The sequence below is a fragment of the Osmerus eperlanus genome, chromosome 9, assembly GCF_963692335.1.
Source record: "Osmerus eperlanus chromosome 9, fOsmEpe2.1, whole genome shotgun sequence".
NCBI lineage: Eukaryota > Metazoa > Chordata > Actinopteri > Osmeriformes > Osmeridae > Osmerus > Osmerus eperlanus.
The window spans coordinates 15,615,473-15,630,070 of record NC_085026.1 but is presented as its reverse complement, the minus strand read 5'-3'; the positions used below and the strand labels follow the sequence as shown (position 1 = coordinate 15,630,070).

General features: G+C 49.8%; 2 protein-coding genes across 3 annotated transcripts; both read right to left on the bottom strand.

Moving 5' to 3' along the window:
* Positions 1-136: 136 nt before the first annotated feature.
* cldn23l (claudin 23-like) lies at positions 137-4,079 on the bottom strand. 2 transcript variants are annotated; one of them, XM_062469537.1, is made up of 3 exons: positions 3,865-4,079; positions 3,749-3,782; positions 137-1,811 (listed from the first exon to the last, which is right to left on the bottom strand). In XM_062469537.1, exon 3 carries the CDS (start codon positions 1,664-1,666, stop codon positions 878-880), a length of 789 nt encoding a protein of 262 aa, XP_062325521.1. In that variant the 5' UTR covers positions 1,667-1,811; positions 3,749-3,782; positions 3,865-4,079; the 3' UTR covers positions 137-877. The 2 variants fall into 2 exon arrangements, with proteins under 2 accessions (XP_062325521.1, XP_062325522.1); XM_062469538.1 differs by having other exon boundaries at positions 137-1,806.
* A 664-nt stretch (positions 4,080-4,743) lies between these two features.
* On the bottom strand, positions 4,744-13,813 carry grhl3 (grainyhead-like transcription factor 3). Its single transcript, XM_062469562.1, is given in 18 exon segments — positions 4,744-5,890; positions 7,297-7,327; positions 7,330-7,357; positions 7,516-7,607; positions 7,761-7,846; positions 7,994-8,025; positions 9,119-9,177; positions 9,180-9,248; positions 9,366-9,447; positions 9,622-9,780; positions 10,558-10,652; positions 10,773-10,884; positions 11,464-11,617; positions 11,730-11,812; positions 11,928-12,204; positions 13,078-13,142; positions 13,402-13,567; positions 13,803-13,813. Coding segments are annotated over 18 exon segments (1,749 nt in total). The 3' UTR covers positions 4,744-5,742.
* Positions 13,814-14,598: the final 785 nt, after the last annotated feature.

Here is a 14,598-nt window from a genome sequence, read left to right as displayed (position 1 = left end):
AATACAAGATTAAAACAGATCTAGATTGAGGAAACAGATACCAGTCTATCTGGACACCAGTCAATACGGGTTTAGACACTGGGCATGCTGTTAAGGAAGTCTGCTTCAAACAACACACCATAAAATGGTTATAGAAATCATTTTTATTTTTTCGTCTGTGAAGTTTAAGATCTTCTTAAGCCTAGAATCACAGAAGTACATCATTGTGACAACTTTTGATTTAAACATTGAGAATAAACAGTGTCTTCCTGTAGCAATAATCTGTCAAACAGGACCTACAGGACCGTACAAATATCTATGACATCATCACAGTTATAATTAGTAGGATGGTTTCATAAAATATAATTATAACAAACAATCTCTATACAATTCTCAATACAAGTAGGCAGATGGTTCTAATAGATTTCACAGTTAAAGGCAACATGGATTTAAGTTTATCTCCGAAGTTAACAATCTCATCACAGCTACTTCATTAACTAGCTTCATTGACTAAAAATGTTGCACCTCTATCACTCCATGCCCTTCTCCCTAAACCATGAAGCACTCACGTCCTCTAGCTAACACCAACCACACAGGAACCTCAGCTCAGTGCTCCAAGGCCAGCTGTAGAAGGATGGGGTTTGGTTGCTGCTCCTGCATGTCAGAATCACGTATGTTTGCACTCTATTAAATAAGCTGAAGAGCTCCTGTATCCTACTCTCGTCCTCTGAAAACTGGCTTTGAGTCACACCCATCGGTCGCACAGAGGGAAGTCCTCCCCACCGAGATCTTCGTCCTTTGGGATCGATCCTTCACGGTCTCCCGGGCACCTCGCCTCCAGTCACACATCTGGTAACTTCACTCTATACTCACAGGGAGAACATCTACACGGTCATTCTCAACGACACAGAATCTTCCGTTTTCTCTGAACGGTTGTCGTCCTCCCAGCAGTCTCCTCCGGCTCTAACAGCTGATCTCGTACACCTCCTGGCCCTGCTTGTTGACGCTGTGTGGGCATGGGCGGGGGCAGGTGAGGCAGCAGAGGCAGGTGAGGCAGCGGGGGCAGGAAGGACACTCTGGTCGCTCTCCCCCCCAGCACCTGAACGCACGCCCCCAGCCAGCCAAAATAAAGCGAGCCCCCGGGATGCAGGTGTAGAGGGGGCAGCCTGACCCCCCCGTGCCCCCTCTCCTCCTGCCCCAGAAGCCCCAGGCTGTGGGTGTAGACGCCCAGGGCCGTCAGACTGAGCAGGCCCGCCAGGGCCACCAGCAGGCCGCCGGCCGCTGCCACGCTCCTCAGAGGGATGTCGGTCCAGCAGCGCACGCCGACGCTGGCCAGCACGATGCCCGCGCCGCACATGAACAGGGAGCTGAGCACCAGGCCCTGGGCCAGCCTGACCCGCGGGTCCCTCTCGTAGGACCCCGCCACCGGCCAGCACTGCTTCAGCTCCGACTCGGCCACCTGCAGGCAGCTCTCCCACAGGCCGTCCGAGCGAAGGAGGAGCAGCGCCTCCGCCGAGCCCGCCGACCCCCTGACCCCCGACCCCACCCTCGACCCCGCCCCCGGGCCGGCCACCCCCAGGCGGGTGTGCCCCTCCCTCCACTGGGGAGTGATGGCGGCGGTGAAGACGAGGACCAATCCCAGAGGGGCGAACACGATGCCCATCACCATGGAAACTGGGGTGTGCATCCTGGGAAACGTGTGGATTCGATTCACCGCAGAGAAGTGACGCAAATGCTGTGAACTGTCCTGCGGTCTCTCTCCAGTGTGATAGCTTGCCAGTGGAGTCACAATACAATAGGCACTGCTTGTCAGAGATCGCCAAACTACTACACTAAGAGAAAGAGAAAGAACACATCTATATAAGGACATACATTGATGTGAAAAGGAGAGCTACTGAAAGGAGAACAGATAGAGGTTAGAAGTAGAGACGAAGGTAGATAGATAGATAGCTAGAGAAAGAGAGAGAGAGAGAGAGAGAGAGAGAGAGAGAGAGGAAGAGACAGACAGACAGAGAGAGGGAACAAGAGAGAGAGGTCTGGATCTTCAGTTAGAAGCAGCTGAGCCAGGAGAAGAGCGATGCCTCTCTGTTGCTAAGATACGGGAACCAGGCCAGTCTCACGACCAGTGTTTGTCCCTGTACCCTTTATTTATTAAACGTCTCGCAAAGAAATATTGATATATCAAGCCTGTGTGCGTGTGTATGTGTGTTCTGTTTTATAAGGACATAGAAGGAGTTCTGACCTTCAGGAAGGATTCAGAGCAGGCTGTGGGAGTGTGTTGCTCTGCCGTCTGAATGCTGAGTGACTCTGTCTATCCAGGGACAGCAGAGAGGACACTGGGGAACAGCGATGTGACAGGCTGATGAATCTGACGCACACGCCCCCCTAACCCTCCCCCCCCCCCCCCAGTTTTACACATTCTGTTTGGATGCTGACCTGCACTGCCCCCTGTGGGCGCAGACGTCATGCTGCTCCAGACATAGAATTAGAGGACATGACAATACGTAATTGAATTGAGCCTATAGCCCATGGAGACTTGCTATAGGCTCAATTCAATTACGTATTGTATGTCCAGTTCTGTAACCTTCATAGGAACCGTTCAGAGGATAAACAGACTGCCAACCTCACATCCTGTGGAGGTGTGATGATTGTCAGGTGTTCCAGGACGAGTCTGAGAAGTGACACCTGCATAACGCACTCGTAGGCTTCCTCCCTCGATCCCCCCCCCCCCCCCCCTCTCTCTCTCTCTCTCTCTCTCTCTCTCTCTCTCTCTCTCTCTCTCTCTCTCTCTCTCCTCTCTCTCTCTCTCTGTCTCTCTCTCTCTCTCTCTCTCTCTCTCTCTCTGTCTCCCTCTCTCTCTCTCTTCTCATCTCTCTCCCTCTCTCCCTCCTCCTCCCTCTCTCTCTCTCTCTCTCTCTCTCTCTTCTCTCTCTCTCTCTCTCCCTCTCTCTCTCTCTCTCGCTCTCCTCTCTCTCTCTCTGGGAACTGACCTCATGATATACTGCCAGTTGCCATAGTGACACTTCATTGACTTGTATGGTCTTTATTCACCCGTCAGGCAGTGTTCCATCCATCTTTTTTTGTTTCTTTTCTTTTTGTTTATTCTCTTCATTTTGAAGAGAATAACTCTGGGAGCAGCAAATACACACCAGTCCATCAATGTGAGAAAATCAGGATGAAAAATGCAACACGTATAAGGCAATCATTGGTGGTGGCACACTGTGTGTCTTTAGTCAAAACTTAAAGCTGGTTTAAAAACCCTGCAAAGCCTCCTGAGTTTATAATGTTTGTAACTATGGAATTTGACTTCCCTCTACTTGATTGAGAAAGCAGATTGATCAAAGAGCTGTCTTTCAGAACCACGTTACCCAGTCACCACCATGCTTTGGTCCTGCTGGCACTGCCACTGGTGGGATAGGGCAGCCTGGCCAGGCATCCTCCAAGTCAGACAGATTATGAATCATTTAAACATCAGGCATGTCTTCAAGTCCACACATCCACACACCTGTGTCCTGACTGAGAGAGAACCCAGTCTGGTGAAACACCAGCACAGCTGGAGTCCTCCAGGGGAGAGGACGACCGCGTCTGAAGACGAGGATCAGGATCCAGACAGAACGAAATCTGCATCCCTGAGACATAAAGTTGTCTTAAAGATGGTCTTCACACACATCCACTCGCACAAAGACAGACAGACACACACACACACACACACACACACACGTGACATCTCCACCATCTCCATACAGCAAAGTGTGCCTGTCCCACATACCGTTCAGGTGAGGCAGTGCAGAAGTACAGCAGACCTCTCTTCTCCTCCTCTTCTCTGTGTCGTTATACAGCAGACCTCTCTTCTCCTCCTCTTCTCTGTGTCGTTATCAGCAGGACCTCTCTTCTCCTCCTCTTCTCTGTGTCGTTATCAGCAGAGCTCACATGATTCCCTCTTGCTGTTGGAGAGATGCTCTGCTTCCACCGTCCCTTTCCCCCCTCTCTGTCTCTCACTCGTTGTCTCTCTCTCCCTCTTGCGATTGTGTTGCTTTCTCTGCCTTTCCTCCTTCCTTTTTACTCCCTACTCTCTCCCTCCTTTTCTCTGACTGGATCCCTCTCCCCTCCCTCTCCCTCAATCCTTCTCCCTCTCTCTGACTCTCCCCCTCCCCCTCTTCTTCTCCCAGACTCCCTCCCTCCCTCTCTCTGACTCTCCCCCTCCCCCTCTTCTTCTCCCAGACTCCCTCCCTCCTTCTCTCTGACTGTCCCCCTCCTCTCTTCCTCTCTTTCTCTCCCTCCTTCTCCATCTCTCTGCCAGACCACCTCTCACTCTCTTGTCCCTCAATCCCTCCTCCCTCCCTCCCTTTGTTTCCTGCCCAGAGAAACCAACACTTCACAGGCGTGTGCAGCCTACACAGAGGCTCTGCACAGATGGGGATGCTGCTTGCTCGTGTTCGGAAACAAAACATCAAGGATGTGGGAGAGGTGAGTACATCGCCACACATGCACACACACGCACACACACACACACACACACACACACACAGATAGATAATATCCATATGATTACCAAATTATATGGATGAAACCAAATATCTGATGCGATGTGTTTAAGGGAGTCATCAGCTGTAACTACACACACATACTTTTATTGCTGATGTAATGCTGAAAATGACCTATATTAGTGTGCCCATCTGTCTTTCTGTGTCTAGGTGCAGAGGAGCAGCAGAAACAACAGTGTTTGGAAGCATCTAACACCACACAGACAGAGACAAACACATCCCTGATCCATCGTCCTTTATTTTCTTTAGGGGAAAAAATAGAAATGGGTAATACAAAAGAATGGCAAAGTAAAAACATTAAATATACGATTATACATAAAGCCTTGAAATGTTGCAAAATGGTCAATGATTGAAAAAAAAAACAACAATAAAATATCCAAAATCTTTCACAAAAACTCATCTGAGAAATGGGGGAGAGGGAGCTGTGTTCAGACACAGTGGCTTATGGGTAAATTGTGTGGTTCCACAACAGATCCAGGAAATGTGTGTTGCCCTCTGATAAGGGTTAGCCTCTGCTAGGTGAAACCCTCAGCTATGGTGAAGATAATTCTCGCTGACAGGGAAATGTGTGACATTGGTTCTACAAGCAAGCTCTGGGCAGGCCGACTGTGAAACTAACAGACAGGTAGCTTCAGCAGTGTATTGTTACAGAAATATATAAAAAAGGGATCAGAAATAATACCATGCTATCTAAAAGACAAACTGTGTCAGACTAGCATGCTTTTTCAGGCACCATGAGTTCTGTAGAAATATAGGTGCGTTACTAGCAACCTAACCTACTTTGAAAGAGCTGGCAAAATGCCGGATGTTTATGCTTCCTGGCAATTGAAATAATATCATAGCAATTTGATGGATAAATGGGCATTGTAAGTTTACAGGCAAACAAACAGCAAGGTCATGTTAATTAATATTTACATTAAATATTTACATCATCTTCATCTTAATTGCTCTCACGTTATATATAAAATATTTAGCTAAAACTGAATACTGAACTGATGTGTTCCAGCCTGTGGTATTTACAAAGAATGACTGACATCAGTGTTCTGGTTGACACACTGGCTGTTGGCCCATTTATAACTATTGATCCCACTGGCCTCTGAGCTTGCACCCTGGTCTGTAATGTCTCTATTGCAATGCAATTGCATTGTCCAATTGGGCAGTGCTTTTTAAGAGCGTTAAAATCTGCAATTGGGATTGTCCAGAAGTTCGTGCCAGTGGGTCAGGGTTCTTGCTGAGAGGTGATGGAGGGGTCTTCATAGCTCCATGAGGTGATCTGGAGGACGCCGTGGGAGTCCGACATCTCAATCAGAAAGGTAGACTGGTTGCTGTAGTGCGCGATGATGTTGTCGTCCATGTTCACGAAAATCCTGACAGAAGAGACAAACAGAGACACAGGATTAGGTTGCTGAACACTTCTTGTGCGCTGACTCGAAAAAAATTGATGAACGTAAATAATACGTTTACGTTTCAGAATTAGGTTGTATGGGTTACGCAAATGTTACGGGGTTTGGATGCCATCTCACATCTAGAATTTAGAGGTGGCTCCCACACGGAGAACAAAAGAGAGGGAGGGAGGGAGGGAGAGAGAGAGAGAGATAGAGAGAGAGAGAGGATGGAGAGAGAGAGAGAGAGAGAGAGAGAGAGAGAGAGAGATGAGAGAGAGAGAGAGAGAGAGAGGAGAGAGAGAGAGAGAGAGAAAGAGAGAGAGAGAGAGGCAGGTTGTAATCACACATCTCTCCAGACAGTCAGTCCATCCCCCTTCCCCCTGGGCCAACCCTAACCCTGTCTTTACGGCTGTGTTGATAATGAGTAAAATAACTGCCAGCTCACGCTACCCGCCTAAAAGCCTGACCAGCCCCTGATTGAAGACAGGAGTCGAGGGATGGGAATGTAACTGAACCTGTTAGCTCAGGCCTTTCCCTACAGACGTACCTGAGCAGAACAGAACACAGAAGAGCGGAGCCGAGCGGAGAAGAGCAGAGTAGAATAGAGTATAGCAGAATTAGAGCAGAAGTGAAGAGAGCAGAGTGAGCGGTGTAGAGCGGATCAGAGTGGAGAAGAGTAGAGTAGAATAGAGAAAATCAGAGCAGGATAGAGCAGAGTAGAGCTGAGGGAGAATGTGTGAGGGTGTGAGGACAGGGGAGCAAAGCATCCTGGGATTGAACGAACACTACCCACTCACCGCATTCACCTTCACAGTGGAACAACATACAAACATATATAATGTAAAGCTATGTGAGCACAAAGACATTTTAAAAACACCCTTTTTTTCAAAGCTTGGAGACAAAACAGTAGTCATGGATGGCCAATAGCCAAAACGATTACAGACAAAGAGTCTATCAGACTATCTCCGCGCCCCACTAACACCACCACACCACTTCCTTGTGCTGGCCAGATGATCAGATTAGGGAAACATAAACAAGAGAGACAATCACTGGGTGAGTCATCCCAGAGAGTTTTGAAATCTTTCAGTCCTCCTCCCTGTTCCCTGTGTCTCTAGGAGGAGCTACAATTACCACATTCCAGCAGGCAGAGACCAGGACTCACCTGGCCGGTTCGGCCAACTCTGACTTCCTTACACGGAAACCCTCTTAGATTCTAGGGAAGAATCTAGAAGATGGATGTGCCTATTCTGATCCACTTAAAATTCATGTGCTGGGACTGTACGTACTCCCTACTTTCAACTTCGCCGCGAAAGCCAGCTACTTTCTGCTTTAAACAATGCATAATGTTTACGTTAGGGTCCATGAAATGCCGTTATGGTCTAAGAGACTTACCCTCGTTGCATTTTTTGTAGATTTTTCGATGGTGTCCTTCTGCATGCCGTACTTTCTCTGAAATCTGAGGAAGAAGAAAGGAAGTGAAAGAGGAGAGTTAAAACGAGATCTCAAACTAACTGACATGTGAACAGAGCTGGAGGGATGATATCTGTTTAAAGAGCGGGCCATGCCGTGCTGTTTGTGTGTGTGCTGTTTGTGTGTGTGTGTTTTACTTACAAGCTTCTCGCAGGCCCTATGAGGGTGGGGGTGTTCAGCATCAGAGCATCAAAAACTTCCTCGGCCTCCGATCTCACGTACAGGAGCACTGCGACCACAGAGAGTCATGCAATGTTAAGTCAGAGTCCAGCCATGTAAGGAAAGCACACAGGAAATTGAAGCAGCCGTTTTCATGCGAAATGTAACGTTTCTGTGTGTGTTGAGGTGATGCGCGGCTCGGACGTGTGTTCTCTGGTCTCACCTCTCTGCGTGTCCTTGGCTTTGATCTGTTTGGCGGGAGGAGAGAGGCTATGCTCCTTGTCTGGATACCGTCTCTTCAGAGAGCTCCTGGAATCACATCAACAAACCAGTCAGCCCTGAACCCCACTCATGCCGTCATGTACCTTAGAACAGGCCGCTGCCAAGTAACTTCCTCATAAAGAATGAAGCTCTCTATAGAGTACACTCAAGTAGGGATAACAAGAAGATGTTTACCTTTCAACTTCTTCCAGGGTTGATGGGGGTGCCTGGAGAGAGAGAGAGAGAGGAGGAGGAAGAATAAAGATGAGTAAAGTGATAAGCTGCAGCTCTTGCACAAAGACACTGCTAGACATCTCCTTCCCACATCCTTACAGTCACAAGTGTGAATGTTATCACCGGCACACATACAGAACTACATTTCCCATGACCACCTGAATGGATTTTCACGTTAAAAAACAACTGATATAACTCCTGTCATTATCTCTTCACCTCCCAGCCTGAACATTTTTTTCTCTTTTCCTCTATTATAGGAGTGACAGTAAAAAGAACTCTGTATGAACTTGGTGGTCAAACACACACACACACACACCACTGACTGTGGGAAACAGACATGTCTGAACAGCACCTTCACCACCTTCCCTTGTGTCAACAACACGGCGAAACATGGAGAAACCTGGGGGGGGTCAGCGTGTGTGAGTGTGTGTGAGAGAGAGTGAGAGGAGTCTGTACATGAATCGAGTTTCGACAAACAGCCCACCAATTAGGAGGTCTGCTATGAGAGAGTGCCTCTTTTCACTTTCCCTGCAACACCCTCCCACCTCCCTCCCACCTCCCTCCCTCCTCATCCCAACCCTTTTCCCACAAAATAGTTTTCCCACAACCTCTTCCACAGCCCGAGGCTAGAGGGAGAGGGGGCGAAGGTGCCATGACGCAACCACTGTTCCCAGAATCCCATAAACACATGGATAGAGAATGAGAAATATACATAATATATGTATTAAATAAATATAGTGGGAGAGAGAGAGATAAATAAAGATAGAGAGGGAGGAAGAAAGAAAGGGGGAGAGAAAGAGAGAGAGAGAAAAAGAGATTGAGCGAGAGAGAAATGAGAAAAACAAAGAGAGAGATATGATAGATAGATACTTGATTGATCCCGGGGGAAATTTAGGAAGAGTGAGAGAGGGAAAGAGTAAGTGAAAAAGAGAGAGAGAGACAGAAAGAGTGAGAGAGAGAGAGAGAGAGAGAGAGAGAGAGAGAGAGAGAGAGAGAGAGAGAGAGAGAGAGAGAGAGAGAGAGAGAGAGAGAGAGAGAGAGAGAGAGAGAGAGAGAGAGAGGAGAGAGGGAGGGAGGGAGACATACCAGGCCACAGCGCTGGAGGTTGGAGAGATGCATCTCCGGGATGAAGAGGACAGGCTGGTCACATGGTCCTGCAGGGTCCTAAAGAGAGTGGTGTCAGAGGCCATGGAGCTGGACACCACGGACTTAGAACCTGGGGAGAGACAGGGTGGGGGTTAGCCTCTGGACCTGGTGAGTAAGTATATGTGAGTGTGTGTGTGTGTGAATGTGTGTGTATGTGTGTGTGTGTGTGTGTGTGTGTGACACTCACTCGTGTTGCTGGTGTCAGCCACGTTCTTTCCCCTCCTCTTGGTCCTCTTCCTATCCTCATCTCTCATCTTCCTCTCAGCACCCTGCGGAGAACAAACACACACTAACCATGAGCTCTTGTCCTCAGAGAACACACACTAACCATGAGCTCTTCTCCTCAGAATGATCGTTTTTTTCCATGAACACATGCTGGCTAGCAGGCAGCAGCACAGACTGACAGAAACACAGTCGAAACGTCTGAACTCCACAGGACTGACCTTGTCACAGAAGATCTTCACCTGGCAGGCCGCTCTGTGGATGAGCTTGTTGGAGCCAGAGCTGAAATCATAGGTGTCAATCTGCAGGTTGAGAGGAAGACCTTTCACGCCTTTCTGGGACGAGAAGTCTGTGCTGAGGGAGTTCAGGCCAACGTACACCTGGAAGACAAGGTTCAAGTTTGAGTTTCATGTTGGTTTGTCATTTGTAACAGGTACAGGTACACTGGAATTCTTTAGTCCTTCTCCTCTTGGCAGTTTTCTGGCGGCCTGTCTAAACCTGTAATGAACGAGTCCTTAAATATAAGCAGCTATTGTTTGTGTGTCCTTTTTCACGGGTGACGAAGTGCAACAGTGGTTTTAAATTGCAATGGTGCATTTATAACGTACAATGGAATTTTACCTTGAACAACTCCTAAATATCTCTGTGTCTGAGGTCATGAGCCCAAAGGTGTGTTTCTCTCATGTTTGCGAGAGATGTGTTGAAGACGAACAAACGCTTCCTGGGCACAGCGGATGTGTGGCTGCTCTTTAACCTCTGACGTCTAAACCAGCCCAAGTGTGTCTACAGTTCTAAGAGGGCCATACCTTGTTTTGGAAAAAAGTCCTACTTCTACAAGGCATGACACACAGTGTGTCTTTCTCCTCATCTCCTTCCTTCCCGCTCTCCCTCCACCTCCTCCACCTGTTCAACCCAGCCCTGCCTTGTTGCCCCCGGGGCAGGTAGCTGAAAACTCCCTCTGTGGTGAGAGCAGCCTCAGGGGGACATGCCACAGATTCCTCCCCTCGTCCTGCCCTCCGTGTCTACAACCCCACCCCCCCCACCCCCACCCCCAACCCCTAATCCAACCCTGGATGCTCAATCCACTTGTGTGTGTGTTGAATGTTACTGTCTGTGTCTGGTGTGTGTGTGTGTGTGTGTGTGTGCGTCCGGCCTACCTTGGCCTCCTCGTTGGGGTTCCAGACGAAGGAAAGAGCGTTGAACGCCACCTCCTCCACACCGCTGATGCCGCTTAACACCTCTTTGTAGTCCGCTGCACGGGGAGAGAGCATATCCAGTTACCTCCCAACATTCCTCTCACTCTTACTGTCTGTCTGTGTGTGTGTGTGTGTTGTGTGTGTGTGTGCGTGCGTGTGTGTCTACCAGCACATACCTATGTCAATGACCCTCTGCTTGACGGTGGGTTGGCGAGCGTGCCAGTGGTTCCAACACTTCAGCTGCACCTCTGGACTCTTGTCATTTTCAAACACGGCCATGACCACAGTCTGAAGGAGAGACAGACAGGGAGAGAGAGATAGAGAGAGAGAGAGATATATACAGAGAGAGAGAGATAGAGAGAGAGATAGGGAGAGAGAGAGATAGAGAGATAGAGAGAGAGAGAGATAGAGAGAGATAAAGAGAAAGAGGTAGAGAGAGAGATAGAGAGAGATAGAGATAGAGAGATAGAGATAGAGAGATAGAGGGAGAGATAGAGAGAGAGAGAGAGAGAGATGAGAGAGAGAGAGAGAGAGAGAGAGAGAGAGAGAGAGAGAGAGAGAGAGAGAGAGAGGAGAGAGAGAGAGAGAGAGAGAGAGAGAGAGAGGGAGAGGGAGAGAGATAGATAGAGAGAGAGAGATAGAGAGAGAGAGAGAGATTAGAGGGAGAGAGAGAGATAGAGAGAGCGGTGTGGGTGAAGGGAGGGAAAGAGAAAGATAGAAGAATGCCACAGATTAGGAACACTTGTGTAGGTTGTTTTTTGTGTACAAACAACAACAGATTATTTTCAGCGTTGACCCTTCCACACGCTCATCCAGCCAGCCAAGAATACAGCATCTGGAGAGTGAGGTCATCAACGTGCGATGGACTCACCTTGACTTTGCTGACCACCAGGCTGTGGAGCTCTCCACTCCCTGGAGGGTGATGGAGTAGAACTGGCCCTTGTTCAGGTACACCATGGGCAGCTGGGAAGACTTGTGCTGTGAGGCCTGGGCAGCTCCCAGAGTGAACTGGAACTCCTGGCTGGAAAAACACCACAGGCATTAGACTTAAACTGAAGTGGTATTTCATTTTAGTTCCATCAGTTAGGTCGATAAGCAGATGGGTGTGTGGATGGTTTCTAGGGCTTACATACCTGTACCTCTCTGGAGGTTGAGTGAGAGTAGGTGTCTGAGTAGATTGGACTGTCCTGAGGGAGAAGTGTGTGCTGTAGGGAATCTGAAAGGATGAGAGGAGAGAGAGATGAACATCAGCAAGACTGACGGGAAATACAGAGAAACCGCCGAGCCCTGTTACCGCACCACCCCTCCTCATCCCAGGCCTCTGCTCTCACCTGGACCGCCGTGTCGGAGAAGGCTGTCTCCCCCGGCCACTTCTGCAGCAGAGAGTCAAAGATGTTGCTGATGACCAGCTTGTCGTAGCTGTCCACCGCGGCGGCGCCCCCGGCGCTGGCCGTGAGGGTGGTGTAGCTCTCTGAGGAGGGGGGGAGGGCGGAGCCAGGCTTGGGGGCGTGGCACATTGGCTCCTGGTGGCCGTAGCTGGAAACGTTCTCCGACAGGAGCTTCATGATGTTGGCGGGCGTGTCCAGAGAAATCAGATCGGGGGAGGAGCTACAGAGAGTCGAGGAAGGTAGAGGGGGGGGGGGGAGATAGGGGAAGGGAGGGAGGGAGGGGGAGATTAGTAAGAGGTCCAAATATAACACCATCTCCGACGCCGCGCCTTGCAAACACAACTGCTGACTGACAAATAGAAGCCAAAAGCTGTGATTGTCAGCCCACTCCTTCTCTTGTTCATAAACAGTAGCCTGTACACTAGCACACCAGCACCCACACACACACACAGACACACACACTCACGCACACACACTTACGGGCACACACACACACACACACACGCACACACACACACACACACACACACACACACACACACACTGAGAGCTACTGAAAGTGAACTGACAGGGAGGGAGGCGGGTGTGGGGCCTGGGTGGGAACTGTTTGTCTCCTAATCCCAGATTGTGTGTTTGAGTTTCTCTAGAGAGCTGAAGGGTTGAGGGGGAGAGAAGGGCCATCTCTCACCCAGACAAAGACAGAGGAGAGGAAAGGAGACAAGAGGAGAGGAGAGGAGAGGAGAGGAGAGGAGAAGAGAGGAGAGGAGAGAAAAGAAGAGGAGAGGAGAGGAGGGTAGAAAGGAGAGGAGAGGAAATAGGAGGAGAGAAGAAAGGAAGGTCTTCTTGGGTGGTATGGATAACGAGCTGTGCGGTGTACCGACCCACAATCCCTCTGGCTCTGTTTGACATGAGGATTACCCTGGCTGCTTCATCTGCCCTCTAGAATCCCTACCTGCACTATCCTCACCAAGACAGGGGGTCAGTGGGGGGCAAACCACCCAGAAAATACTTCATGTCCATCCCTCCTTGACACCAGACATCCACACACACCAGTGTGGCTAACAGGGAGCCCTACTTCAAGGATGTGTCTTACCTCTCGTTGGGCTTGTACACGTTGCTGCCTCGACTGCATGCAGTCATTTTCAGTTCCCTCTGACTCTGCAGGAAACAGAATACACACTCACGTTACTCACGATGTCGCACGGACCACAAACAGACGATGACACAGCAGTCAAGTGTTACTCTGGTTCACACCGCCACAACAAACACCAACAAACGAAAACCCAGCCGCCTTTGGAATGTTAGGTGTTTGTTGGGGCGGTGTGAAGCGGTTGAACTGAACAAGAGTTCAGCGACGGCTCTGGCGCGAGGAACGCACAAGATGGGTAGAGACCCCGGACACAGTAAAGATGCCAACCTTGCACTGGTCGTGGAGCATGGTGACGGCGGTCAGGTCGTCCTCAGTGTTCATCCTGGGCTTGGGCCTGCTCTGGTCGCTCTCCATGTAGGCCCAAGAGTCCATGATGTAGTTACTGTAGCGCTGGTAGTTAAAACTCTCGTTCTGAAGGCCCAATCCTATAGTCCTGCACAGAGAAACATGTTAGGGGGTGCTATACACACACATTTACTTACTTACACACACACACACACTCACACACACACACACACACACACACACACATGAAGGAAGACATGTAGGAATCATGTGGTTTTGGCTGAAGTGATGTAACAGCCTTCATGACCTCTCACAGCCGCCTGAGGGAGCGGGAAGGTTTTGATTGCAAAACCACAAATTTGGCTCCGCTCTTTAAACCTCACATGGTCTGCATGCAAGAGTCACACCTTCTTCCCCCCCCCCCCCCACACACACACACTCTCTCACACACACACACAACCTGGTAATCTAAAGATCCACACTATCATCAACTCCATCGCACAGCGTTTAAAACAGGAGGAAGAGCACGCTAAGCACACTGTGAAAAAAAGGTTTTTCAGGCGATTTGTTTGCCAACTTTCACTGCTAAATCTCTTCTGTCGTTGCTGCTAAAGACCCTCAAACAATCCCGTGGTCTGGGGGAGGGGCCTGCCTCCAGAGCAAACACTGCAGAGGTCTGTTTGGCGGCTTGGAGGATCTCTCTGTCTGTCTGGGAAGGCCCGGGAGCAAACACAAACAGCTCCACGCAGCGCTTTCGCCAGCCCCACACCTGAGATAAATAAAATAAATGCCTCAGCAACCCACCAGGGAAGCGTGACAGAACCAATCAAGCCATCAGGACAACCTTCAACACCGCGCCAGGTCTGTCGGCCGGGGTCTGTGGGCCAAGGTCTGTGGGCCAAGGTCTGTGGGCCAAGGGTCTGTCGGCCGGGGTCTGTGGGCCAAGGTCTGTGGGCCAGGGTCTGTGGGCCGGGGTCTGTGCTCAGGCCTCCGGTGAGAGGATTTAGCTCAGCCTGCGGTACTGAGCTGTGTGTGTGTGACACGCAGACACTCACTGTGTTCACAGCTCCGGACGGGGACACCTCCTGCTGTGCACCTGACCCCTCCACCCCTCCGCCCCTCCACCCCTCCTTCCCTCCTCTCGACCTCCCCCCCCCCTCCCTCTCAGCTCTCCCCCAA